Here is a 27,214-nt window from a genome sequence, read left to right as displayed (position 1 = left end):
TCTCTCCTTAGCTGTCTCTTTTCCAAGCTGAATGTTTTATTAATCTCTCCTCAAACAGCAGCCGTTCCATACCCCTAGTAATTTTTGTTGCCCTTTTCTGAACCTTTTCCAATTCCGATATATATTTTTTGAGATGGGGTGACCACATCTGCGTGCAGTATTCAAGATGTGGGTGTACCATGGATTTATATAGAGGCAACATGATATTTTCTGTCCTATTTTCTATTCCCTTCTTAATTATTCCCAGCATTCTGTTCGCTTTTTTGACTGCCGCTGCGCATTGAGTGGATGTTTTCAGAGAACTATCCAAATGACTCCAAGATCTCTTTCTTGAGTGTTAACAGCTAATTTAGGCCCCACAATTCATAGCCATTTGTGAAGACAATGGACAGTCACTGGAGCCAGGTGGGGGAGAGGGGTGACTTTTAGCCTGGGGGGTCACACACTGACCTAGCAGGGGGCAGATCCAAGTTCAAGTCCCTGCGCCAGTGACTAATTATTTATAAAAAGTGAAACAGCTTCAAAGGGGAGATTGAGATAAACCCAGGGCAGCCTCTGCCATGCCCATGACACCCACCAGCAATGGGGGAGAGCTGTGTTCAAACCCCTTCCCCTTATCACGCCAAGGGGAGAACTGAGGTCCCTCACTCAAAGCCAGATTAACACCAACACAAACATGGCACGTGTCCTGGTTTGGCTTTTCTAACCCATGAAGGTCTGCATGCAAAATGCAAGACCATCACTCACTGACATTCCAACAATTTCAGTCACAGGCCGGGGGGGCACCCAAGCCATGCTCCAGCCCCTTTTAAGCGCCAGGTCACAGCACTGCTCAGGTTTGGCCCAGCTGCCCTGCCATCGTGATGGGGTAGTGACTGGGCCAAACGTGAGTGAGTGGCACGGTGACCTGGTGTGTGGGGTGGCAGCACTGCTCAGGTTTGTTCATAGAATCATAGAATCTCAGGGTTGGAAGGGACCTCAGGAGGTCATCTAGTCCAACCTCCTGCTCAGAGCAGGATCAAACCCAACTAAATCATCCCAGCCAGGGCTTTGTCAAGCCTGACCTTAAAAACCTCTAAGGAAGAAGATTCCACCACCTCCCTAGGTAACCCATTCCAGTGCTTCACCACCCTCCTCGTGAAAAAGTTTTTCCTAATATCCAACCTAGACCTCCCCCACTGCAATTTGAGAGCATTACTCCTTGTTCTGTCATCTTCTACCGCTGAGAACAGTCTAGATCCATCCTCTTTGGAACCCCCCTTCAGGTAGTTGAAAGCAGCTCTCAAATCCCTCCTCATTCTTTTCTTCTGCAGACTAAACAATCCCAGTTCCCTCAGCCTCTCCTCATAAGTCATGTGCTCCAGCCCCCTAATCATTTTTGTTGCCCTCTGCTGGACTCTTTCCAAATTTTCCACATCCTTCTTGTAGTGTGGGGCCCAAAACTGGACACAGTACTCCAGATGAGGCCTCAACAATGTCGAATAGAGGGAAATGATCATGTCCCTTGATCTGCTGGCAATACTCCTACTTATACAGCCTAAAATGCCGTTAGCTTTCTTGGCAATAAGGGCACACTGTTGACTCATATCCAGCTTCTCGTCCACTGTAACCCCAAGGTCCTTTTCTGCAGAACTGCTGCCTAGCCAATCGGTCCCTAGTCTGTAGCAGTGCATGGGATTTTGTTTGTTGTTATACATAGGGTAAGGTAGGGACCTAGCAGTGAATGCTTGCCTGGAGTCCCGGAGATGGGGTAATTTGGCTCTGCCCTAACCACCGGGCTAATGGTTATAAGGGGGGCTGCCACTTCCAGCTCGAGAATTTAGACTGCCATTGCTTTTGTCAAAATGTCCAAAATCTAAATGAACTATTTCGAGTTGGGTCAAACCAAAATGTTTCATTTTGACCCATCGTGATATTTTTTCAACTTCTTGATTTGCTGAAAATTAAAAAAAAAAAAATTCGGTTCAACCTGGCACCAGAGTTAATTTCTTCGATTTTGGAGTTTCCAGTGAGCTGAAAATTCCATTATTTGTCTGGTTCTAGTGTACAGGGGCTACAGGATTGATACAAGCTTGATCCATGGATGCTTTACTGCAAAACTACACCTTATGTCCTCCAGTGTCCTCCAGTTATCCTGGTGCATCCGTATGTGGCTTGGGATAAAATTTTCAAAGCCACCTCCATGATTTAGGAGCCTGTGTTCCATTGACTTTCAATAGCACTTAGATGCCTAAGTCACTCATCTAGTTTACTCATCATCATCTAAACAACCACAATAGAACGGAATTAGATGTGAGATGTGCCAAGTTGTACCAGCTGAGGGCCTGGCCCATAAAGAACAGAACAGTGGATCCAGGCAGTGCCAGAGCGAAGGGTCTGCAGATCCTTTACTTTGAATTAATTTGTCAAGAACCAATTCAATAAACCTTATCAAGAGTGCAGTCTTTGAAACAAAGTGCTGAGAACTGCGCCAAAAATAGCAGTAGCTTAACGCTGTCCTACTCTGAAGCCTAGGTGGCAGTTTAAGAGTTAGTACTTCTGGTCTTGCACCATCACATCAGGCTAGGTACAAGTGATGGAGGATCCACCACATCTCTAGGTGAGCTGTTCCAATGGTCAGTTACCCTCCTTGTTAAAACTCCCCTCCTGTATGGTACTTCGTTGTTTCTATGCACAATTTGCAGAGCACAAAATGGAAGCAATTCAGCTGAAATGGGCAGACCACAGCACTCCCATCCCAGGGCAGAATTCAGGGACCTGATTTAACATATCAGAGGCAGCACTGGGGAAGGAGTAAACAGCTCTGTTCCCCTTTCAAAATATGCCTTGAAACCTGGCCTCTCTCTGCTTCACCAGACAAGCGGGCTGCAGGCGGATGAAGTGGTCTCAGATTGCCTTCTCCCTCCAGGGGAAGCTACAGGATGGTAAACACCCTCTTGCTAAGCAGAAGGTCATTTTACAGTTGCCTGCTGAGGTCAAAGTGGAGCAGTGGGTGTTTCCTAGTTCCCAGTTTGCATTTGTGCTTTAGTCTTCAAGACATGAATCCATAAGGCCACCTTTGAAATTCTCTGGCTTTTGCAGGATCCCTGGGATCTGGTCTCCTAGCCCCCAGAGCAGGGGGCTGCATATCCTGCTGTCCTTGGAGCAGAGCACTCCGAAGCAGCATACAGGCTGTGTCATCTAACATCACTAATAAAATAATGGAGCAGATGGGGGTGGGGGGGCAGCAAACACCAAGAGGCTGATGGCTTGTAAAGAAGACACCATGTCAGGAGAACTTGCTCAGCTTTTTTAAGTGAATACTATAGAACAGCTGACTGAAGGGAAGGAGGTCAAAATAAATGATTCGGGACGCAGTTATAGTGGCAGACACACATGAGGTAATAGTGTGAAGAGGCTGGAAGGAGGATGTATGTGGGCCCCTTGACTGGTCTTTCCTCATTGATCATCAGAGTCTGAACCCATTGACCTTCGATTCGCGTGTTGCAGATCCCAGCCTCCCAGCGGGCGTGGGGAAGGGCTAGTTGGGTGGGGCTGGACCATACAGCCATGCAGAGATTTGGAAGTGTTTGGTAAAGCAGGATATTGCTGCTAATTGTTGTCATTTATTTCTAACCACATGTGCAGAAAACACAGGACGGGCAGGGTGTCATAAAACAAACACCATAGATCTTTAGCTTGATGATCTCAGACAAGATCTTTCCGGCCATGTTTGTTCATTGACCAGCTGGGACTTCTACTCTCATGCTAAAGCCTGTTCATTTCATTGTTCATCATCTTGATTATATTGTTAACTCACAGTTCAAGAGGGATGTTGATAAATTGGAAGGGGTTCAGAGAAGAGCCACGAGAATGATTGAAGGATTAGAAAACCTGCCTTGTAGTAACGGACTCAAGGGGTACATCTACACATCGATTAAACACCCTCGGCTGGCCTGGGTCAGCTGACTTGGACTCACGGGGCTCAGGTTATGGGGCTGTTTAATTGCGATGTAGATGTTTGGGCTTGGACCAGAGCCTGAACTTTGAGACGCCGCAAGGGAGGAGGGGCCCAGTGCCAGGGCTCCAGCCCGAGCCTGCATACCTACACTGCAATGTTTAGCCCCACAGCCCGAGCCAACTGGCTCAGGCCAGCCGCAGCCATGCCGCAGGCCTTTTATTTACCCGAAGAACTCAATCTATTTAGCTTAACAAAGAGCAGGCTACCAGGTGGCTTGAGTACAGTTTGTAAATATCTACATGGGAAACAAATATTTAATAAGGGACTCTTCAATGTAGCAGAGGAAGGTCTAACACAATCCAATGGCTGGAAGTTGGAGCTAGATGGATTCAGACTGGAAATAAGGTGTAAATGTTTAACAGGGAGGGTAATTAACCATTGGAACAATTTCCCAAGGGCTGTGGTGGATTCGCCATCACTGGCAATTTTAAAGTCAAGACTGGATGTTTTTCTGAAAGATCTGCTCTGGGAATTATTCTCGCGAAGTTCTGAGGCCTGTGTTATACAGGAAGTCAGACAAGCTGATCACAGTGCTCCTTGGGATCTATGAATCTGTGCATCTCCACCTATGTGCCTGCGGGATCCAGCCTGAAGCAGGGTCTGTCTTTGTTACATGTCTGTGCAGTGCCTGATATTGTGGGGTGCTGATCCTTGATTGGGGTCTAGTTCCCTAAACAACAATACCTTGGATCTGAACACTGCCACAAGGACTGAAAGCTAAGCCCAAGGGTCATGGCAGCTGGCAGTGTATTGAGTGAGGGGAGGGGACAAGGCAGGGACAGATGTCGGGAGTGGTTTATTTAACATATTGATCTCAGTTTTAAAGATTTATTTGTAAATGTCCCAGCTGATGCCAGACATCATTAGCAGATCAACTCCTAGAGCACCTTGAGGAAATGCATGTGTGATGGTTGCCAGCTAGGCTGACAGACCAGGGATTGAACTGGGAATCTCTAGAACTAAAGCCTGAGGTGCTACAGGTGGAGCAAAAAAGCCATGCTCACTAATTGGAGTGGTAACAGACTCTTATCCTCTGCGGATTGGGCACAGAGAGGGACACAGAACGTACACTAACCAGTTACGCAGATGTAAGAGTGCATAGTACATCATGTTACTGACCATAGCTCTATGATAGTGCAGAACTAGCAGCTGGATTCTGCTGTCAGTTACGCGCTCTGGTAGGATTCTAAATCAGCACTCAGCGGCAGTCACGCGCCTCAAGGAAACAAGAACATCACATTCTGGATCACATCCCAGAAGGAGGAAACTCAGCTGCACGTGAAATTGATGTGGTGTGAAACAGACCTATTCCTTTCTGTCGTTTCAGGTTTTCCCCTTCCCAAGAGGCCAGGCAGAGGGTTTCTGAGAGCAGAATGAGAAGATGGCAATCCCGCCACATGTACCCGGTCCCAATAGTCTCCGCCCATTCACCCGCGAGTCCCTCGCTGCCATAGAGCAGCGGATTGCTGAGGCGGAAGCACTCAAGATCAAACGGCAGCATGTGGAAGTGCTTGAGGAAGAAGAGCTGAAGGCCAGCAGCGATTTGGAAGCTGGGAAACCCCTCCCACGCATTTACGGGGACCTGCCTCCAGAACTCTTCGGGGTGCCCTTGGAAGACCTAGACCCCTTCTACAGTGATAAAAAGGTACGAAAGTAGGAGCCAGGCCCTGCTGAGAAAGGGCTGTGGGACAGACAGCCACCTTCTCAGAGAGATGGGTCCTACCCAAACTGCTCAGGCCAGGGGCTGCCAAGCCCTGGTAACCGTTTATCTGTAAAAGATGGAACAGCCTGAAATGAAACTTTTAAAAAAAATTACTTTTGTGAATTGCCAGGGACCCAAAAACTTCATTATTTGCCCAGCTCTCCCCCAAACCCAGAATGGAGCCAAATCCTGCCAATGGCTCTTTGCTGTGGATTATCCCAAAATCCCAGCTCCCAAACAGGGCTGGCTCTAGGTTTTCTGCCTCCCCAAGCAAAAAAAAAAAAAATTCTCCGGGAGTGCAACTGCCGAAGCGAAAAAAAAGCGGCCAGAATGCCACCCCTGAAATTGTGCTGCTCCAACCAGGTGCTTGGTTTCCTGGTGCCTAGAGCCGGCCCTGCTCCCAAAACCACAGAGCTTTGGGACATCCAGAATCCAAACCCTGGTCCAAATCCAAAGTTTGCACCGTAGCCCCATCTCTAAACGGCAGAATCTGATGTGTGCCTTTTCTGCCACATTTCCACCTTCTGGAGCAGGCGAAGTTGATAGGCATTTGCTCTAGGTCACTCCACATAATCTTCAGGGGCTCTCACGGAATCAGTGCCTGGCATTGGAAATCTAGCTGCTGGGAGCTCCCCCACCGCATGTTCTGAGCCTGCTGCACGCATCTCACCACTGAGCTCCTACAAGTTTGTTTTGAAGCTGCCCATTGGATTGTAGATGCCTCAAAAACGTGAGCGGGGGCACGAGCTGATGCCATGGATGGGGTAAGAGTTTGAGTAACGACAAGGCTTTGGAAAGAGCTGGTCACAAACTGGAATTTCCCTTCTGCAGGAAATCAAGACATTTACCAAAAATGTTGTTCTGGATCAGAACAAAAAGCCAAAACTTGAAAGTTTTCCATTGAACAAAAATTGCAAAAACAATTTGATTCAGGACCACCAAAACATTCCAGTTCAATGGTGTTGAAACTTTTCATTTCATTTTGATTTATATTATATAGGACACAACATTAAATATATATAAATATAATATTACAATTATTATTTTACTATTGTATAAATAATCTAAATGAAATAAATAAATAGGACACCTTTGAAACAAAATATTTACTCTTTCACATCAAATTTTTTGTCAAAACCAACATATTCCCACAACTGTCATAAATAAACAGATCAGGGTTAAGGTCTCTTTTACCTGGAAAGGGTTAACAAGCTCAGTAACCTGAGAAACACCTGACCAGAGGACCAATCAAGGGACGGATAATTTCAAATCTCTGTGGAGGGAAGCTTTTGTCTGTGTTCTTTGTTGGATTGTTCGTTCTCTCTTTGGATCTAAGAGAGGCCAGACATGTCTCCAAGTTCTCCTGGAGTAGTTCCTACTATCCAATAGTGAGTATTAATTAGAAAGGCGGATTAGTCTTATAATTTGATTTCTACATTTGCAATTGTGTGTTTTGCTATAGAATTTATTTAATTCTGTACTGTTATTGCTTTTACTGAGAAAGAAAGGAGGAGGGATTCTCTCCAGAGATTAATAAGTTTAGACCCTGTGTATTGTTCCATCATGGTATTACACAGACAGTTACTTTCTTTTTATTCTTTAATAAATCTTTTCTGTTAAGGACTTGGTTGATCTTTCCTTGGGTGGATTCTCAGGGAAAGGGGAGGAGGGAAGCATCCCTCTGTAGTTGAATCCCGGTATCTCTCCTAGGAAAAGGGAGGGGGGAGGAAGCAGGGGGAATGGTTTATTTCTCCTAGGTGTAAGAACTCCATGGATTTGGGGCTCTTGGGATCCCCAAGGATTTTGGGGAAGGACTGTGTCCCAATACACGTACATTATTGGGTGGTGGCAGCTTTTACCAGATCTAAACTAGGATTTTAGTTTAGAGGAGTCCATGCAGGCCCCCATCTTGTGAACCCAAAAGCTCTAAGTGGGGGTGAGACCTATGACAACAACACATTCGAATTTTGACAAAACTGCATTTTTCAGTGGAAAACTGTTACGTCAACATGTTTTCAACTCGCTCTAGGTTTGGATGAGCCCTTGTACGTCTGGCTGCCTCTCCAAGGCTTCACCAACCATCCATCCATGTAACACCGTTAACAGTGATAGGGTCACTGCACGAGCTAATTTAACTATAAACATCCATCTGTGCCAGCACATAATACTTTTCATCAGCTCTAGATTATCATATGGCACCTCTAGAATGGAACTTTTGCCCCCCACATAACATCTCATCCCACCATGGAGAAGGTGCAGGCTGGGTAACTCCTCCATTCTCCAGTATTGCCAGGCAAAGACTTTCAAAGATCATGAGTCAGGGCCATTCTGCTTTTCCTGCTACCCCTGCTCTGCCCATGCTATCTTGAAAAGAACCACCACCCTCACAGCACTTTCAACTCTTTCCCCATGTCCTCGCACTCACAGAAACATGGCACCCCCCTGGCTGACACAGCCCTGTCAGCTGTGCACAATCATGGTGTTTTTCATTATTACACATCTCACACCTCCAATCATTCCCAGGGGAGCAGGTGAGACATTGGACTCCTCCTCTCCCATTTCTGCTGGTTCCAGATCTTTTATGCTGACCTCCGGCTCCTTTCCTTTGCAATGCAAGCCTTCTCCAGATTCCCTGTTCTCAAAGAGTCTCTGCTCTGCTGTCAGCTTGAACTCTTCGACTACTGCCCCATCTCTGTAATTCTCTTCAACTTTAAACTCAATAGACATGCCAGCTGTTGTCTTGAGCGTCTCTCCCACAAAATGGTTCCCACAGACTTCACGCCACTGAAACACTGTATCTAATGCTTCTCTTGACCTTGTCTTGGGCATATCTTAACATTGTCCTCCTTCCCTTGACAGTGTCTGTCTTTAGATAGCCAACTTGGGCAGGGATCTACCTTCTTTTTGGATTAGAAAGCACATCGTGGGCACAACTGGAAATAAATAATGTTATCAATTTTCTCCATTGTTTGGCTGCAGACTATTCTGGCATACAAGGCAGAGCTGTGGCTATTTATATAATCAAGACTCTTTTGCAGAACACTGCAGAATGCAACAAAACCCCCAAACCGTTCCCCCGACTCCTTCCCAAGTCCCACTCCTGGCATGGGGTGTGTGCTGTGTGCCGCACTCCCAGTTTTTCTCAGCCATTTCAGCCAGAACATGAGATAGAGATGTTTTGAGGCTCTAACTTATGCCAAAGTCCAGGTAGGTCCCTAGACAGCCTGAAAATATTTGAAGTCCTAAGTTGCTAGACTTTCAAAATATGTGATTCAGGACTGAAAAAATCATGAGATTAAAAAAATAATAATAAATCTGGGGTCTTTTTTTTTGTCTTCTGGTTTTTGAGCATTTTGGGGTGCATTTGCATCACATTTTCAAGCTTTTCTCTGCAGCCATGAGGGCTAGATTCTCCCATGAATGTCTTCAGGAGCTGAGGCTTGAAGTAAAACATCAAATATTGTGAGAGTCACGATAAAATCATGGTGAATATCATCAGCTTTTCCCCACCTAAAGGAAACTGCCCATTTGTCCATCACTTGCTCAACACTACATCTTGCATAAAGGTCTGTTCCACATGCGATCGAATCCATAGGGCTGGTGTAGTTTCTGAGTTTCTCATAGAGCTGTAGGATAGTTCTGCTGTTTGCTTGTGGGTGTTCTTAGTGATGCTGAGTGAACTGGACTTTCTGGACACGGATCCTTGTATTCAGAATATCTTCTGAAGAGTCCAAGGAATTTTTAATTAATTCCCTTAGTTTGGCATGGCTTGGTATGTTCTCTATGTTCTGTGGCACATTCTCCAGCACCCATCACAGCATGTTCTCTGAGCCATCTCTTAAGCCATGGCATCTTGTTTTAGTAAGTCCCCTTAGCTGATTTGTGTGGCATATGGTGTGGCTAGTTTCTTTGCATTTCTTGGTTTTATGACCAGAAGGGAAGAAACAGCAGGAGTGAGGCTGATTTGTTATGTGTCTGACCCAGGATAAAATCAGGAAACCCTGGAAAAGTTTATGGGAGACCTCCTGAAATATCCGACTGGATCTCCACAGCAAAGGAATTTAGATCTGCTTTGAAGAAGCAACCACACTTTTAGCCGCATCTCCAAATGGATCCTCTAAACTGTGACAGGAAATAGCAGCTAACAGTGAATGGTGCAATATTTACACCATCTCCTGAAAATAAGGCAGAATTGTTCTTATATAGAGATTTTGTCAGTGATTTGACTCCCGTCTTGCTGAGTGACTGCAGTGCATCATGGGAGTCCCATGGGTGCAATGCATTATGGGAGATGAAATCCGACTAGGGAGCCTGGCTTATAGGGCAGAATGGGGGTATGAAGCACCTGGACGACAACTTTCATGAAGCGTTGTGGCAAATTTCGGACATTAACTTTTCAGTTTCTGTATGTCTGTTTTTTCAGAAAAACGTCAAAATTTTCCACTGAAGTGGACACTTTTTATGAAAAAAAAAATCATTTTGTTGAAGACCCAATTTTCCATCTAGAAGCAGTTTAGATGGAAAATGTCTGACCAGCCCTAGTTTTAATTTAGAGCTCTCAGTGTGCTAGGCACTTTACAGATCTATAGTATGTCAGGGCACCTGTTCCCAGGGAGCTCGCAAGTGTAACAACATTGCACCACACAGACAAAAGATACTGGTGGGAAGACAACTGGGCACAAGGTATTTTTGCCCCTTCCATTTTGTATGATTTTCTCCCAACCCTCTTAATGGTCCACTCAGCCCCTCCATGCTATTACCCTGTCACGCTGTTGGGAGTGGTTGACCACTGTGAGTGCCAACCTGTCAAGAAGCAGGGCAGACAGCCCAAACTGGTTTTGTGTTCTATAATTAGAGTTCACCAACCCAGTAACAAGTGTGACCTCCCAAAGTACTATTACAGTCTTACCTGTCCCCTTGGGTGATCCAGTCTATCTTGCCACTCAGGCAAGTTGGGCTTAGTGATAATTGGGTGCTATACACCAAAGCTCACAAAATACTCAGTCACTTACTCCAGGTCAATTTGTACCTCCCATTTCATACCAAAGACAACGCTTGTAGCCAATCCTATCATAAGCTATCAAAGGGCTTACTAACAAAGAAAAGAAATGAGAGAGTTATTACATGGTTAAAGCAAGCAAACATATGTACACTGATGAGTTACACTCTGTGGTCCCAAAAGGTGACAGAGCTGCAAAAGAAACTACACCAGCTGCTCAAGAAACTCCCTGAAAAAGCATAAGAACAAATCTGCACAAACACACCCCTAGAACACCGACCAAGGGTATTCTATCTGCTACCCAAAATCCATAAACCTGGAAATCCTGGACGCCCCATCATCTGAGGCACTGGCATCCTGACAGTAGGATTGTCTGGCTATGTAGACTCTCTCCTCAGGCCCTATGTTACCAGCACTCCTAGCTATCCTCAAGACACCTCTGACTTCCTGAGGAAACTACAATCCTTTGGTGATCTTCCAGAAACCACCATCCTGGCCACTATGGAGGCAGAAGCCCTCTGCACCAACATTCCACACAAAGATGGACTACAAGCCATCAGGAATAGTATCCCTGATAAAGTCACAGCAAACCTGGTGACAGAACTTTGTGACTTTGTCCTCACCCAACATTATTTCACATTTGGGGACAATTTATACCTTCAAGTCAGCAGCACGGCTATGGGTACCCGCATGGCCCCACAATATGCCAACATTGTCATGGCTGACTTAGAACAACGCTTCCTCAGCTCTAGTCCCCTAACGTCCCTATTCTACTTGCGCTACATTGATAACATCTTCATCATCTGGACCCATGGGAAAGAAGCCCTTGAGGAATTCCACCAGGATTTCAACAATTTCCATCCCATCATCAACCTCAGCCTGGATCAGACCACACAAGAGATCCACTTCCTGAACACTACAGTGCTAACTAGCAATGGTCACATAAACACCACCCTATACCAGAAACCTACTGACCACTATACTTCCCTACATGCCTCCAGCTTTCATCCAGACCACACCGCATGATCCATTGTCTACAGCCAAGCTCTAAGATACAACCGCATTTGCTCCAACCCCTCAGACAGAGACAAACACTTACGAGATCTCTATCAAGAATTCTTACAACTACAGTACCCACCTGCTGAAGTGAAGAAACAGATTGACAGAGCCAGAAGAGTACCCCAAAGTCATCTACTACAGGACAGGGCCAACAAAGAAAGCAGGGTCGGCTCCAGCACCAGCATTCCAAGCTGGTTCTTGGGGCGGCAACCTGCAAGGGGCAGCAGTCCCTGTTGTTTTGCCCCCAAGCAGCACACTGAATTGCCGCCGCGGACAGCGGGGGCAGTCTGTGTGCCCTTAGGGCGGCAGGCACCTTTCCGCGGTGGCGGCAATTCGGCAGCAGCTTCTATGTTTAGCTGTCCGCGGCGGCTTCAGCTAAACATAGAGGCTGCCGCTGAATTGCCGCAGCCGCGGAAATGTGCCTGCCGTCCTAAGGGCACAGGGATTGCCCCTGCCCTCCGCGGCGGCAATTTGGTACGCTGCTTGGGGCGGCGAAAACTGTAGAGCTGGTCCTGAAAAAGTAACAGAACGCCACTAGCTGTCACCTTCAGACCCCAACTAAAAACTCTGCAGCGCATCATTAAGGATCTACAACCTATCCTGAAGGATGATCCCTCACTCTCACAGATCTTGGGAGACAGGCCAATCCTTGGTTACAGACAGCCCCGCAACCTGAAGCAAATACTCACAACAAAAACACTAACTCAGGAACCTATCCTTGCAACAAAGCCCATTGTCAACTCTGTTCACATATCTATTCAGGGGACACCATAATAGGACCTAATCACATCAGCCGCAACATTAGGGGCTCATTCACCTACACATCTACCAATGTGATATATGCCATCATGCCATCTCTATGCAAAAGAATAAATGGACACAAATCAGACGTCAAGAATTATAACATTCAAAAGCCAGTCGGAGAACACTTCAGTCTCCCTGGTCACTCGATTACAGAACTCAAAGTCACAATACTCCAACAAAAAAACTTCAAAAACAGACTCCAACAAGAAACTGCATAATTGGAATTAATTTGCACCATTAAATTAGGCTTTAATAAAGACTGGGATTGGATGGGTCATTACACAAAGTAAAACCTATTTCCCCATGTTAATTTTTCCACCTACTGTTACTCACACCTTCTTGTCAACTGTTGGAAATGGACCATCCTAATCAACACTACAAAAGGTTTTTTTCTCCTGCTGATAATAGCCCACCTTAACTGATTACTCTCATTATAGTTGGTATGGCAACACCCATTTTTTCATGTCCTCTGTGTATATATATATCTTCCTACTGTATTTTCCACGGCATGCATCTGATGAAGTGGGTTTTAGCCCACGAAAGCTTATGCTCAAATCAGGGCCACCAAGAGGATTCAGGGGGCCTGGGGCAGGGCTGGGTCTTCAGCAGCAATTCAGTGGCGGGTCCCTTTCAGAGGGAAGGACACGCTGACGAATGAAGCAGCGGCAGTAGAGCAGCCTAAGTGCTGCCGATAGCGGCTTTTCCCCCCTTTTTCTTCCTTCTTTTTTTCCTGCCGCTTGTGGCGCTTGTACTCACCAGGCCGCGCTCTGGGGCTTCGGCAGCACTTCAGCGTCGGGTCCCTCACTCGCTCTGAGTCTTTGGCTGCACTGAAGGACCCACCGCCGAAGACCTGGAGTGAGTGATGGGCCCGCTGCTGAAGTGCCGCCTTAAACCCAGAGCCGCTCTTGGGGCCCGGGGCCTGGGACAAGTTGCCCCACTTGCCCCCCCACCCCCGGGCGGCCCTGGCTCAAATAAATGTGTTAGTCTCTAAGGTGCCACAAGTGCTGCTCATTCTTTTTGCGGATACAGACTAACCCGGCCACCACTCCGAAACCTGTCAGCAGGGAATGTCTTTTGGGGCTAACCCAGACTGACCCTGAGGATCTCTGCTTCTGGTGTGTAGCTCCAGCCCTGGGAGACTCCAAGGAGCAAAAGAAATGACACATTTTCTTGGTCAGCTATTTTTATTTCCCTTCTTCCAAAATTCAAGCTGATGGGATGAGCCCTTTTTTACACAGCCTCTTCCTGGATGTAAGGGGGCAATACACAAAGTCTTTGTAATGTGATGTCCCATAATGGCCCATCTAGTTTTGATCAGCCTTCTTGATGAGGAGGAGATGATCTCTCATCGCTGAGGTCACAGTTTCAGAGCAAACATTCTTTACAGTGGCAAAGCAAAATGTTCAATATTACTGCATAGCATGTGCAGGGCCAGCTCTAGGTTTTTTGCCACCCCAAGCAACAAAAAAACAACCTCCGGGAGCGCAACTGCCTTGGTTTGCTGGTGCCTAGAGCCATCCCTGAGCATGTGGTGAAGAAATTATAAGTGCGACTAATGCATGCAGCAGCTTACAAGCATTTCAGAAAGTCTAAACACTGAACACGTGGTTATAAGTACAACAATACCCATCTCAACCACACAAAGGGCTCGTCTACACGGCAATGTTAACGTGCTGCCGCTGCAGCGCTGTAACATGGCTTGTGCAGTTGCGGCAGAGCTCTCCCAGCTCTCTAAAAGAACCACCTCCATGGGGGTGTAGCTACCAGCACTGGGGCACTGTTTACACTGGCACTTCCAGCGCTAAAACTTGCTGCGCTCAGGGTGTGTTTTTTCACAGCCCCGAGCGAGAAAGTTGCAGCGCTGGAAAGTGCCAGTGTAGACAAGCCCTAACACACAGGGGAAACAGACTGGTTTCCACCGACGAATTTGTCAGTGCTCAGCTAAGGCCTAAAGCTTTGGCAAGAGCTGGCGCCTGGCCTGCCAGCATCACAGGCCCTCCAGTCCAGTGGTGGATTATCCAATGGGTCCATGGGGTCTGTGCCCAGGGGCCTCGAAAAAATGGGCACCCCAGCAGAAATACGCCATGGGACGGCAGAAGCCCGGAGCCCTTGCAGAAGCCATGGGATGGGCAGGGGAAGCCCCAGCACCCGGACCCCAGCTGCGGCCCCGGGATTGGAGGAGCTCTCACTCCCTGCTGTAGCCTCGGGGCCCTGGTGGGGGGACAGAGCTTCTACAGTCTCAGGACCCGCAGTGCAGGGGGGCAGAAAGGAGTGAATGGGTGGTGGGGCTGCGAGGGGGGCAGAATGAGGAGGGACTATGGGCAAAACGGGGGTGGGGCCACAGAGGAAGGGGGTAGAGTGGGGACAGGGCTGTGGGAGAAGGGGCAGAATGGGATGGGGCCATGGGTGGAACAGGGCCAGGCCACGGGGGAAGGGGCAGAAAAGGGTGGGGTTGTGGGCAGGGCCATCAGTGGAAGGGGAGGAACGGGGGTGGGGCCGCAGGTGCAGGGCCGCCCAGAGGGGGGGGCAAAGGGGGCAATTTGCCCCGGGCCCCGGGCTCCGCAGGGGCCCCCAAGAGAAGAGCGGAGGCTCCCGCCTCCGCCCCTCTCCTGGAGCCTCAGCGTCTCCGGCGGGGCCCCTGAGCCCCGCCCCGCGACGCATGGTGAGTGGGGCGGGGCTGGGAGCTCCAACGGGGCCTGAGCCCCGCCCCGCTCAGAGCGGCGTGGGGAGGGGGCGGGGCAGCTGCCTCCGCTCGGCGTGGAGCTCACAGCCCCCCCCCCACACCCCGCGGCTCTGAGCGGGACGGAGCTCAGGCCTCGCCGGAGCCGCGCTCGGTAAGAGGCCAGGGCCGGGACCGGGCGGGACCGGTGGCGGGGGGGAGCGGGACCCGCCGGGGGCGGGGCCGGGACCGGGGGGGGAGCGGGGGCGGGGGGGGAGCGGGACCCGCCGGGGGCGGGGCCGGGACCGGGGGCGGGGTGGGGAGCGGGACCCGCCGGGGCCGGGGCCGGGACTGGGGGCGGGGGGGGAGCGGGACCCGCCGGGGGCGGGACCGGGGGCGGGGGCGGGGGGGGGCGCGGGACCCGCCGCGGGCGGCGCCGCGGCCGGGGCTGGGGGGGGACGTGGGACCCGCCGCCGACGCGCCGCCCGGTCTGCGGCGGCGGGGGGCCCCTTCTGTTCCGGGACCCGCCGCCTAAGGGCCCGGAAGGCCCGCGGCGGGGACCCCCCCGCCACCGAATTACCGCTGATAATTACCGCGGTAATTCGGCGGTGGGGGGCTCCCGCCGCGGGTCTTCGGGGCACTTTGGCGGTGGGTCCCGGAACGGAAGGGCCCCCCGCCGCCGAAGACCCCGGGCCCCCGGAATCCTCTGGGCGGCCCTGCGCAGGTGGAAGGGGTGGGGCAGGGCAAAGGTTTCAGCACCGGGGCCCACCCACTTGCTCTGGCACAGGGCCCCAGGAGACCTTAATCCACCTCTGCTCCTAATGCCCAGCAGGATCTTAATGGCTCTCCCAGTAACCAGCTCCTGCCCTTCACCTCCACACAATGTTCTGCTCCACCAAAAATTAACAGTGAAGACCTGAGACCTGGAGCAGGCTCCTGAGGCTATGACTTTACCCCTTATTCTGCTGCTGCCACTCCAGATTCTACCACGGCTGGTGTCATCTTCCATAAACTTCCCTATTTACATGCCAGACTTCCATGAATAGCTCAGACAGAAGTTATGGGCTTGCTGAAAAAATTACTGGGCGGGGTTCTCTGGCCTGTGTCCAGCAGGAGGTCAGACTAGAGGGTCATAATGATCCCGTCTGGCCTTAAAATCTATGACTAGTTTTTTCTGATATTTGACCAGCTCTGTGAATGATTTTCACGGGCTCTCCTTGCCTGGCACACACTGAGTAGCCTCCAGCACAGGAAGGTGCTACCCCCCTGCATCTGAGGTTGTAGGAAAACTGACATGCTATTATATTGTCCTTTGTGGGAAATAGATGCCCGGGAAGCTAACAAGATGCACAGATGTCACTGACAGTGGAATTAGATGCACACATTCTTTATTACTGGGGGTGATGAGCAAGATGGAAGGAACCCTAGAGACCACTCAAGACAATCTGCCACCCTAGGCAAAACTTCGGTGTGCCACCCCACTCTTCATAGGCACTGGAGTCAGGGGGCACCAAGGGCCACTGCCCCCCCCCCTTTTGAGAACCTGAAGAAGGTGGGAAGGGGGGAAATAAGTGCTGCCCTTGGCCTCTAAACCTTCCCTGCCACCATTACAGAGGAACATCTGGGCCAAATTTGAGAGAGTGTTGTGGCCAGGAGCACACTGCTCGAACACTGCTCAAAAAAATCACTTCTTCCAAATATCTGCCACCCTGGGCAACTGCTTAGTTTGCCTAAAGCTAGAGTGGCCCCTGAAGAACCCAACTTGACTCTCAGATCCCAGGCTGAATTTGCAAGGCCGGCAGCTAGATAAAACAACAACTTTTAATATGTAAACAGCACATTTGAACTGGCATCATTGAGACATAATAAATGTGGAAACTTCCTCAATATTTTTTATATAAAGACATTTTTCACAGTAGAAGCAGTTTAACATTTGAACTACTCAATACCAGCTAAATTATGCTAATATAGCCCTGCTTAAGCAACAGGCATTGCCACTGTTTCTCATTAGCATGAGCCAATATTCTTGTTTGAAAAGAGACCAAGTATGGAAAATTTCATCTCTGGAGATCTCAAAAATTATGAACATCCTAAAACAGGGGTTGGCAACCTTTCAGAAGTGGCGTGCCGAATCTTCATTTATTCACTCTAATTTAAGGTTTCGCGTGCCGGTAATACATGTTAACATTTTTAGAAGGTCTCTTTCTATAAGTCTATAATATATAACTAAACTACTGTTGTTTGTAAAGTAAATAAGGCTTTTAAAATGTTTAAGAAGCTTAATTTAAAATTAAATTAAAATGCAGAGCCCCCCCAGACCGGTGGCCAGGACCCAGGCAGTGTGAGTGCCACTAAAAGTCAGCTCGCGTGCCGCCTTCGGCACCCATGCCATAGGTTGCCTACCCCTGCCCTAAAACATGAAGATATTGTGGAAACTTGATTTTTACATGACCTATAGATGATACCACTAGCATCCATGTTAATAATCAGTTGAAGCTAAAGCTATACGCCGACCATTCAGATATCCACCAACATCTAGCATTCTATCTTAAGGTTTTATCCTTCTGCCTATCACCTAGGATCTGAGCACCATCCAGTGAAATGTATTAGCAATAGCATAGTCCATAGTGAGATTCATGGAGCTGTTGATTTAATTTTAGACATAAAAGCTCTGCTTGGGGTAGCCTTATGTTTTTGTTTGATTGGCTTGTGTGTGTGTTGTGAGAAGGGAATAATGAATCTTCCTTCTCTCTTTGTTTTTCAGACGTTCATCGTCCTAAACAAAGGAAAAGCAATCTTCCGGTTCAGCACAACGCCGGCCCTATACATGCTGGGACCCTTCAATCCCCTCAGGAGAGGTGCCATCAAAGTGCTTATACATTCATATCCTTTCATAAATTAAACAGTCACTAGGCCCAGATGGGATTCACCCAAGAGTTCTGAAGGAACTCAAATATGAAATGGCAGAACTACTAACTGTGGTATGTAACCTATCACTTAAATCAGCTCCTGTACCAGATGACTGGAGAGTAGCTAATGTGACACCATCCATCCAGGATTGCCTCGATCCTGGCAATTACAGGCCGGTAAGCCTAGACTTCAGTACCAGGCAAACTGGTTGAAACTATAGTAAAGAACAAAATTGTCAGACACATAGATTAACGTAATTTGTTGGGAAAAGTCAACATGGTTTTTGTAAAGGGAAATCATGCCTCACCAATCTACTAGAATTCTTTGAGGGGTGAAGGACATAAATCCACACTGTGTAGAGGTCAAGCATAGGAGTTTATTACACACAGCACTGGTGGAGTGTCACCTGGCTTATTAGGTTCAGAGACACTGTCAATCAATTGATTACAATAGAATATATAGATTTTCCATGGTTGGGGGAAAGTGACGGGGTAGGCAGTTCCACACCCCGGAATAGGTTTTGCAGCAAGACAAGATAGCACATTAGCCAATGGTTAAAAGGTTACATAATGTCTTCGCCCATGGTCTCAAGTTAACATTTAATTAATACTTTGATAAAATGTTATTAGTACAAAATATATATGTTGAATTCTGATTTGAGGTCCATAGGAATGGAACAACTCCTCCGGTTGTCCAACAGGTACATTCCTAGGGGTTAAAGCAAAGAAACAGTGAAAGTATATGGCAATAAAGATTGTCCCCTTTATGTCTTAAGGGAGGCATTGGTCCCTGGGAAGGGAGGTGGAAGGCTGCCATATCTTATACTGACATGTACCAACTTTTCATAAACTCAAGGTTGGATCTGTGGGAAGAACGTTCCCTACAGAAGAGACTGACACAATAGGAACAGGGATCCTTTGTTCAATTTGCAACTCTGAATAAGAAACAATTATTTAGTTCTTAGCTCCAACACCTGGCAATTTGCTGACCAGGCCTATTTTAGCAAAACAAGATTATCTGTTTACCCAGCTTTCTCTTAGCTAATCACTATTTGCTAGGCCTCTGGTCTCTTGACCAAACTCTGGACTTTGGGTCTGAGAAAGAGCTGGCGCAATCCATAGACCAGGTTGTTATATAAAATGCACATGGATTTTAACCCTTCAGGGGGGTCAACAATCATGTGGGAAAGGAGGATCCAGTAGATATAGTGTACTTAGATTTTCAGAAAGCCTTTGACAAGGTCCCTCACCAAAGGCTCTTAAGCAAAGGAAGCTGTCATGGGATAAGAGGGAAGGTCCTCTCATGCATTAGTAACTGGTTAAAAGATAGGAAACAAATACATGGTCAGTTTTCAGAATGGAGAGATGTAAATAGCGCTGTCCCCCAGAGGTCTGTACTGGGACTAGTCTGTAGCACAGCGAGACTCATCGGTGAGGCGCCTCCTGCTGGTCGTCTTGGGAATTAGCTCAACTCCAGCTCCAGAGCTCTCTGTGCTGGCTGGTGACTCGCCTGTCTCAGGCCCCGTGTCCCTCCCGGACCCCAGTGCCCCTTTACCTCTGGGTTCTGCCCCAGCAGTACCCCCACGCTCTGGGTCTCCCCTCCCAGGGGAACCCCCGATCCTCTAAGCCCACCTTACCTCAGTGGCTACTGCCAGTCATCATCTAGCCTCCGTTCACTGGGACAGACTGCAGTCTGTAATGGCCACTCATCATTGGCAAGGGGGTTGGACCAGCTGCCTCTGCCTAATACCAGGCTACACCTCTTTAGCCCCAGTACCTGCCTTGGGCCTTTAACAAGGTCTGCAGCCTGGGGGTTTACCAAGCTGGATCTCCCAGCTCCCTTTGCCCTTCCCCAGCACTGCTCCACTTCAGGTACCTTGCTCCCAGGCAGCCAGGCCCTTCCCACTCCAGGGCTAGAATGGGACTCCTGTCTACTGGCCCCACAGCCCTTTTATCCAGGCCAGCTGAGGCCTGATTAAGCCAGCCACACTTGGGCCAACTACCTCGCCAGCCTCCCTCAGCTGCTCTTAATCCTTGTACTTTGGAGTGGGGCAGCCAGCCCACTACACAGTCCTATTCAGTATATTCATAAATGATCTAGAAAAAGGGGTAAACAGTGAGGTGGCAAAATTTGCAGATGATACAAAACTACTCAACTATAGAACAGCTTCCATATGAAGAGAGATTAAAAAGACTGGGACTTTTCAGCTAGGAAAAGAGACGACTAAGGAGGGATATGATAGAGGTCTATAAAATCATGACTGGTGTGGAGAAAGTAAATAAGGAATTGTTATTTACTCCTTGTCATAACACAAGATCTAGGGGTCACCAAATGAAATGAATAGGCAGCAGGTTTAACACAAAAAAAGGAAGTATTTCTTCACACAACACACAGTCAGCCTGTGGAACTCCTTGCCAGAGAATGTTGTGAAGGCCAAGACTATGACAAGGTTCAAAAAAGAACTAGAGAAGTTCCTGGATGGTAGGTCCATCAATGGCTATTAGCCAGGATGGGCAGGGATGGTGTCCTTAGCCTCCGTTTGCCAGAAGCTGCAAATGAACGACAGGGCATGGATCACTTGATGATCGGGGGCTGGGGCACATGACTTATGAGGAGAGGCTTAGGGAATTGGGATTGTTTAGACTGCAGAAGAGAAGAGTGAAGCGGGATTTGATAGCAGCCTTCAACTACCTGAAGGGGGGTTCCAAAGAGGATGGAGCTTGGCTGTTCCCAGTGGTGGCAAATGACAGAACAAGGAACAATGGTCTCAAATTGCAGTGGGGGAGTGTAGGGGACTCAACCTCCTGCGGGGTGGTGGGGCACCACACTGCCTCACTACATCCTCTTTGCTGGGTTGGGGAATACCCAGTCTATCGCCCAGACCTTCAGGCAGGGCCTGGCAAGCAGTACAAGATAAGTCCAGGCCCTGGGTCAGGGCGGGCAGCAAACAAACAGTCAGGAGCTCAGGCCCTCAGGCAGGGACTGAGCAAATAGTTCAATATAAACCCAGGCCCTGGCTTAGAGCAACCTGAGGAAGGAGGAGACTGCCACCCGTGAGGCAGGCCCACCCACTCCCCTGCGTCCCAGCCCGGGGCCCTAGCAGCAGCACAAGACCCGCTCCTGTGTCACTGGGGATCCTGGCTGCAACACACTGTCATGGGCGGGCACAGGATCCATTGGCTCTGCCCACTTTGCTGTCTGGGGGGGTTCTTCCCCTGGTGGGCTGGTGGGGCACCACACCACCTCGCTACAGGGAGGTCTAGGTTGGATATTAGGAAACACTATTTCTCTAGGAGGGTGGTAAAGCACTGGAATGGGTTACCTGGGGAGGTGGTGGAATCTCCATCCTTAGAGGTTTTTAAGGCCCGGCTTGACAAAGGCCTGTCTGGGATGATTTAGTTGGTGTTGGTCCTGCTATGAGCAGGGGTTGGACTAGATGACCTCCTGAGGTCTCTTCCAACCCTAATATTCTATGATTCTATGATTACCTGTTCTGTTCATCTGGCATTGGCCACTGTTGGAAGACAGGATACTGGGCTAGATGAACCTTTGGTCTGACCCAGTATGGCCGTTCTTATGTTCTTAAGATGGCCAGGGAGACAACCCCATGCTTGGGGTGTCCCTAGCCTCTGACTGTCAGAAATGGGAATGGGCGAGAGGGGTTGTATCACTTGATGATTGCCTGTTCTGTTCATTCCCTCCGAAGCACCTAGCATTGGCCACTGTCGGAAGACAGAATACTGGGCTAGATGGAACACTGGTCTGACCCAGTATGGCCCTTCTCATGTTCCCTAGAACAACTCCCAGCCTGGCAGAAAGTGTAAGTGGGGAAGTGGGATTCCGGGAGGAAGCACAAGCAGGAGACTGCAAGAGGGGAGGACTCCTGTCTCAGACCGAGAAAGCGGGACAATCAGCGAGTTATCTTAAGTGCCTATACACAAATGCAAGAAGCCTGGGGAACAAGCAGGGAGAACTAGAAGTCCTGGCACAGTCAAGGAATTATGATGTAATTGGAATAACAGAGACTTGGTGGGATAACTCACATGATTGGAGTACTGTCATGGATGGATATAAACTGTTCAGGAAGGACAGGCAGGGCAGAAAAGGTGGGGGAGTTGCGTTGTATGTAAGAGAGCAGTATGACTGCTCAGAGCTCCAGTATGAAACTGCAGAAAAACCTGAGAGTCTCTGGATTAAATTTAGAAGTATGAACAACAAGGGTGATGTCGTGGTGGGAGTCTGCTACAGACCACCGGACCAGGGGGATGAGGTGGACGAGGCTTTCTTCCAGCAACTAACAGAAGTTGCTAGATCACAGGCCCTGGTTCTCATGGGTGACTTTAATCACACAGATATCTGCTGGGAGAGCAATACAGCAGTGCACAGGCAATCCAGGAAGTTTCTGGAAAGTGTAGGGGACAATTTCCTGGTGCAAGTGCTGGAGGAACCAACTAGGGGAAAAGCTCTTCTTGATCTGTTGCTCACAAACAAGGAAGAAATAGTAGAGGAAGCAATAGTGGATGGGAACCTGGGAGGCAGTGATCATGAGATGGTCAAGTTCAGGATCCTGACACAAGGAAGAAAGGAGAGCAGTAGAACAGAGACCCTGGACTTCAGAAAAGCAGACTTTGACTCCCTCAGGGAATTGATGGGCAAGGTCCCCTGGGAGAATAACATGACGGGGAAAGGAGTCCAGGAGAGCTGGCTGTATTTTAAAGAATCCTTATTGAGGTTGCAGGAACAAACCATCCCGATGTGTAGGAAGAAAAGTAAATATGGCAGGCGACCAGCTTGGCTTAACAGTGAAATCCTTGCTCGTCTTAAACACAAAAAAACAGCTTACAAGAAGTGGAAGATTGGACAAATAACCAGGGAGGAGTATAAAAGTATTGCTCAGGCATGCAGGAGTGAAATTAGGAAGGCCAAATCACACTTGGAGTTGCAGCTATCTGGAGATGTTAGGAGTAACAAGAAGGGTTTCTTCAGATATGTTAGCAACAAGAAGAAAGTCAAAGAAAATGTGGGCCCCTTGCTGAATGAGGGAGGGAACCTAGTGACAGAGGATGTGGAGAAAGCTAGTGTACTCAATGCTTTTTTTGCCTCTGTCTTCACAGACAAGGTCAGCTCCCAGACAGCTGCACTCTGCAGCACGGTATGGGGAGGAGGTGACCAGCTCTCTGTGGGGAAAGAAGTAGTTCGGGACTATTTAGAAAAGCTGGACGAGCACAAGTCCATGGGGCCGGATGCACTGCATCCGAGGGTGCTAAAGGAATTGGCCGATGAGATTGGCCATTATCTTTGAAAAATCATGGCGATCGGGGAAGGTCCCGGATGACTGGAAAAAGGCTAATGTAGTGCCCATCTTTAAAAAAGGGAAGAAGGAAGATCCAGGGAACTACAGGCCAGTCAGTCTCACCTCAGTCCCTGGAAAAATCATGGAACAGGTCCTCAAGGAATCAATTCTGAACCACTTAAAGGAGGGGAAAGTGATCAGGAACAGTCAGCATGGATTCACCAAGGGCAAGTCATGCCTGACTAACCTAATTGCCTTCTATGATGAGATAACCGGTTCTGTGGATGAGGGGAAAGCAGTGGATGTGCTATTTCTGGACTTTAGCAAAGCTTTTGATACAGTCTCCCACAGTATTCTTGCCAGCAAGTTAAAGAAGTCTGGGCTGGATGAATGGACGGTAAGGTGGAGAGAAAACTGGCTAGATGGTCGGGCTCAAAGGGTAGTGATCAATGGTTCCATGTCTGGTTGGCAGCCAGTATCAAGTGGGATGCCCCAAGTGTCGGTGCTGGGGCCGGTTTTATTCAATATCTTCATTAACGATCTGGAGGATGGTGTGGACTGCACCCTTAGCAAGTTTGCAGATGATACTAAACTGGGAGGAGTGGTTGATATGCTGGAGGGTAGGGATAGGATACAGAGGGACCTAGACAAATTAGAGGATTGGGCCAAAAGAAATATGATGAGGTTCAACAAGGACAAGTGCAGAGTCCTGCACTTAGGACGGAAGAATCCCATGCACTGCTACAGACTAGGGACCGAATGGCTGGGCAGCAGTTCTGCAGAAAAGGACCTAGGGGTTACGGTGGACGAAAAGCTGAATATGAGTCAACAGTGTGCCCTTGTTGCCAAGAAGGCTAATGGCATTTTGGGTTGTATAAGTAGGGGCATTTCCAGCAGATCGAGGGATGTGATCATTCCCCTCTACTCAGCACTGGTGAGGCCTCATTTGGAGTACTGTGTCCAGTTTTGGGCCCCACACTACAAGAAGGATGTGGATAAATTGGAGAGAGTCCAGCGGAGGGCAACAAAAATGATTAGGGGGCTGGAACACATGACTTATGAGGAGAGGCTGAGGGAACTGGGATTGTTTAGCCTGCAGAAGAGAAGAATGAGGGGGGATTTGATAGCTGCTTTCAACTACCTGAAAGGGGTTCCAAAGAGGATGGATCTAGACTGTTCTCAGTGGTAGAAGATGACAGAACAAGGAGTAATGGTCTCAAGTTGCAGAGGGGGAGGTTTAGGTTGGATATTAGGAAAAACTTTTTCACTAGTAGGGTGGTGAAGAACTGGAATGGGTTACCTAGGGAGGTGGTGGAATCTCCTTCCTTAGAGGTTTTTAAGGCCTGGCTTGACAAAGCCCTGGCTGGGATGATTTAGTTGGGTTTGGTCCTGCTTTGAGCAGGGGGTTGGACTAGGTGACCTCCTGAGGTCCCTTCCAACCCTGAGATTCTATGATTCTATGTTTCTTCTTTACAAGGTCAAGAATTTGGAGTCTCAAGAGAGAATTCCAGTCGTTGGGTACCGAAGCCGATTTAAAGGACAGGTTACAAATCTTAGTTAATAGTTCCGCAACTTCACATTGGAGTTCTTTCAGAACTCTTGGGTGAATGCCATCTGGTCCTGGTGACTTGTTAATGTTGAGTTTATCAATTAATTCCAAAACCTCCTCTAGTGACACTTCAATCTGTGCCAGTTCCTCAGATTTGTCACCTACAAAGGCCAGCTCAGGTTTGGGAATCTCCCTAACATCCTCAGCCGTGAAGACTGAAGCAAAGAACCCATTTAGTTTCTCTGCAATGACTTTATCATCTTTAAGCGCTCCTTTTGTATTTTCATCGTCAAGGGGCCCCACTGGTTATTTAGCAGGCTTCCTGCTTCTGATGTACTTAAAAAACATTTTGTTATTACCTTTGGAGTTTTTGGCTAGCCGTTCTTCAAACTCCTCTTTGGCTTTTCTTATTACACTCTTGCACTTAAGTTGGCAGTGTTTGTGCTCCTTTCTATTTGCCTCACTAGGATTTGACTTCCACTTTTTAAAGGAAGTCTTTTTATCTCTCACTGCTTCTTTTACATGGTTGTTAAGCCACGGTGGCTCTTTTTTAGTTCTTTTACTGTTTTTCTTAATTTGGGGTATACATTGAAGTTGGGCCTCTATTATGGTGTCTTTAAAAAGGGCCCATGCAACTTGCAGGGATTTCACTTTAGTCACTGTACCTTTTAACTTTTGTCTAACTAACCCCCTCATTTTTGTATAGTTCCCCCTTTTGAAATTAAATGCCACAGTGTTGGGCTGTTGAGGTGTTCTTCCCACCACAGGGATGTTGAATGCTATTGTATTATGGTCACTATTTCCAAGCGGTCCTGCTATAGTTACCTCTTGGACCAGCTCCTGCGCTCCACTCAGGATTAAATCTAGAGTTGCCTCTCCCCTTGTGGGTTCCCGTACCAGCTGCTCCATGAAGCAGTCATTTAAAGTATCGAGAAATTTTATCTCTGCATTTCGTCCTGAAGTGAAATGTTCCCAGTCAATATGGGGATAATTGAAATCCCCCACTATTATTGGGTTCTTAATTTTGATAGCCTCTCTAATTTCCCTTAGCATTTCATCATCACTATTACTGTCCTGGTCAGGTGGTCGATAATAGATCCCTAATGTTATATTTTTACTAGAGCATGAAATTTCTATCCATAGAGACTCTATGGAACCTGTGGATTCGCTTAAGATTTTTACTTCATTTGAATCTACACTTTCTTTAACATATAGTGCCACTCCTCCCCCTGCACGGCCTGTTCTGTCCTTCCGATATATTTTGTACCCCGGAATGATTGTGTCCCATTGATTGGTCTCAGTCCACCAGGTTTCTGTGATGCCTATTATATCTATATCCTCCTTTATCACAAGGCACTCTAGTTCACCCATCTTATTATTTAGACTTCTGGCATTTGTGTACAAGCACTTTAAAAACTTGTCCCTGTTTATTAGCCTGCCTTTTTCTGATGTGCCAGATTCTTTTTTATGTGACTGTTTATCATCTGATCCGGCCCTTACATTATACTTCTCATTCCTCTGCTCCTGACTATAACCTGGAGATTCTCTATCATCAGACTCTCCCCTAAGAGAAGTCTGTGTCCGATCCACACGCTCCTCTGCAGCAGTCGGCTTTCCCCCATCTCCTAGTTTAAAAACTGCTCTACAACCTTTTTAATGTTTAGTGCCAGCAGTCTGGTTCCACTTTGGTTTAGGTGGAGCCCATCTCTCCTGTATAGGCTCCTCCCATCCCAGAAGTTTCCACAGTTCCTAGTGAACGTGAACCCCTCCTCTCTACACCATCGTCTCATCCACGCATTGAGACTCTGAAGCTCTGCCTGCCTACCTGGCCCTGCGCGTGGAAATGTGAGCATTTCTGAAAATGCCACCATAGAGGTCCTGAATTTCAGTCTCTTCCCTAGCAGCCTAAATTTGGCTTCCAGGACATCTCTCCTACCCTTCCCTATGTCATTGGTACCTACATGTACCACGACCACCGGCTCCTCCCCAGCACTACACATAAGTCTATCTAGATGCCTCGAGAGATCCGCATCCTTTGCACCAGGCAGGCAAGTCACCATACGGTTCTCCCGGTCATCACAGACCCAGCTATCTACATTTCTAATATTCGAATCTCCCATTACTAACACCTGCCTTTTCCTAGAAACTGGAGTTCCCTCCCCCGGAGAGGCAACCTCAGTGCGAGAGGCAACCCCAGCACCATCTGGAAGGAGGGTCCCAACTACGGGAAGGTTTCCCT

General features: G+C 48.1%; 1 protein-coding gene across 1 annotated transcript in view; it reads left to right on the top strand.

Annotated features, from left to right (window-relative positions):
• Positions 1–5,381: 5,381 nt before the first annotated feature.
• LOC123356413 (sodium channel protein type 4 subunit alpha-like) overlaps positions 5,382–27,214 on the top strand; it is a 140,856-nt gene continuing 119,023 nt past the window's right edge. Inside the window, exons 1-2 of the mRNA XM_044999658.1 lie at positions 5,382–5,645; positions 17,988–18,106. Coding sequence (XP_044855593.1) covers positions 5,382–5,645; positions 17,988–18,106 — 383 coding nt within the window. The remainder of the gene's footprint in view (positions 5,646–17,987; positions 18,107–27,214) is intronic.

This window comes from Mauremys mutica, chromosome 25 (genome assembly GCF_020497125.1).
Source record: "Mauremys mutica isolate MM-2020 ecotype Southern chromosome 25, ASM2049712v1, whole genome shotgun sequence".
In the NCBI taxonomy this organism is placed as follows: domain Eukaryota; kingdom Metazoa; phylum Chordata; order Testudines; family Geoemydidae; genus Mauremys; species Mauremys mutica.
The sequence above is the reverse complement of the archived record's forward strand: the minus strand, read 5'-3'. Positions and strand labels throughout refer to the sequence as shown.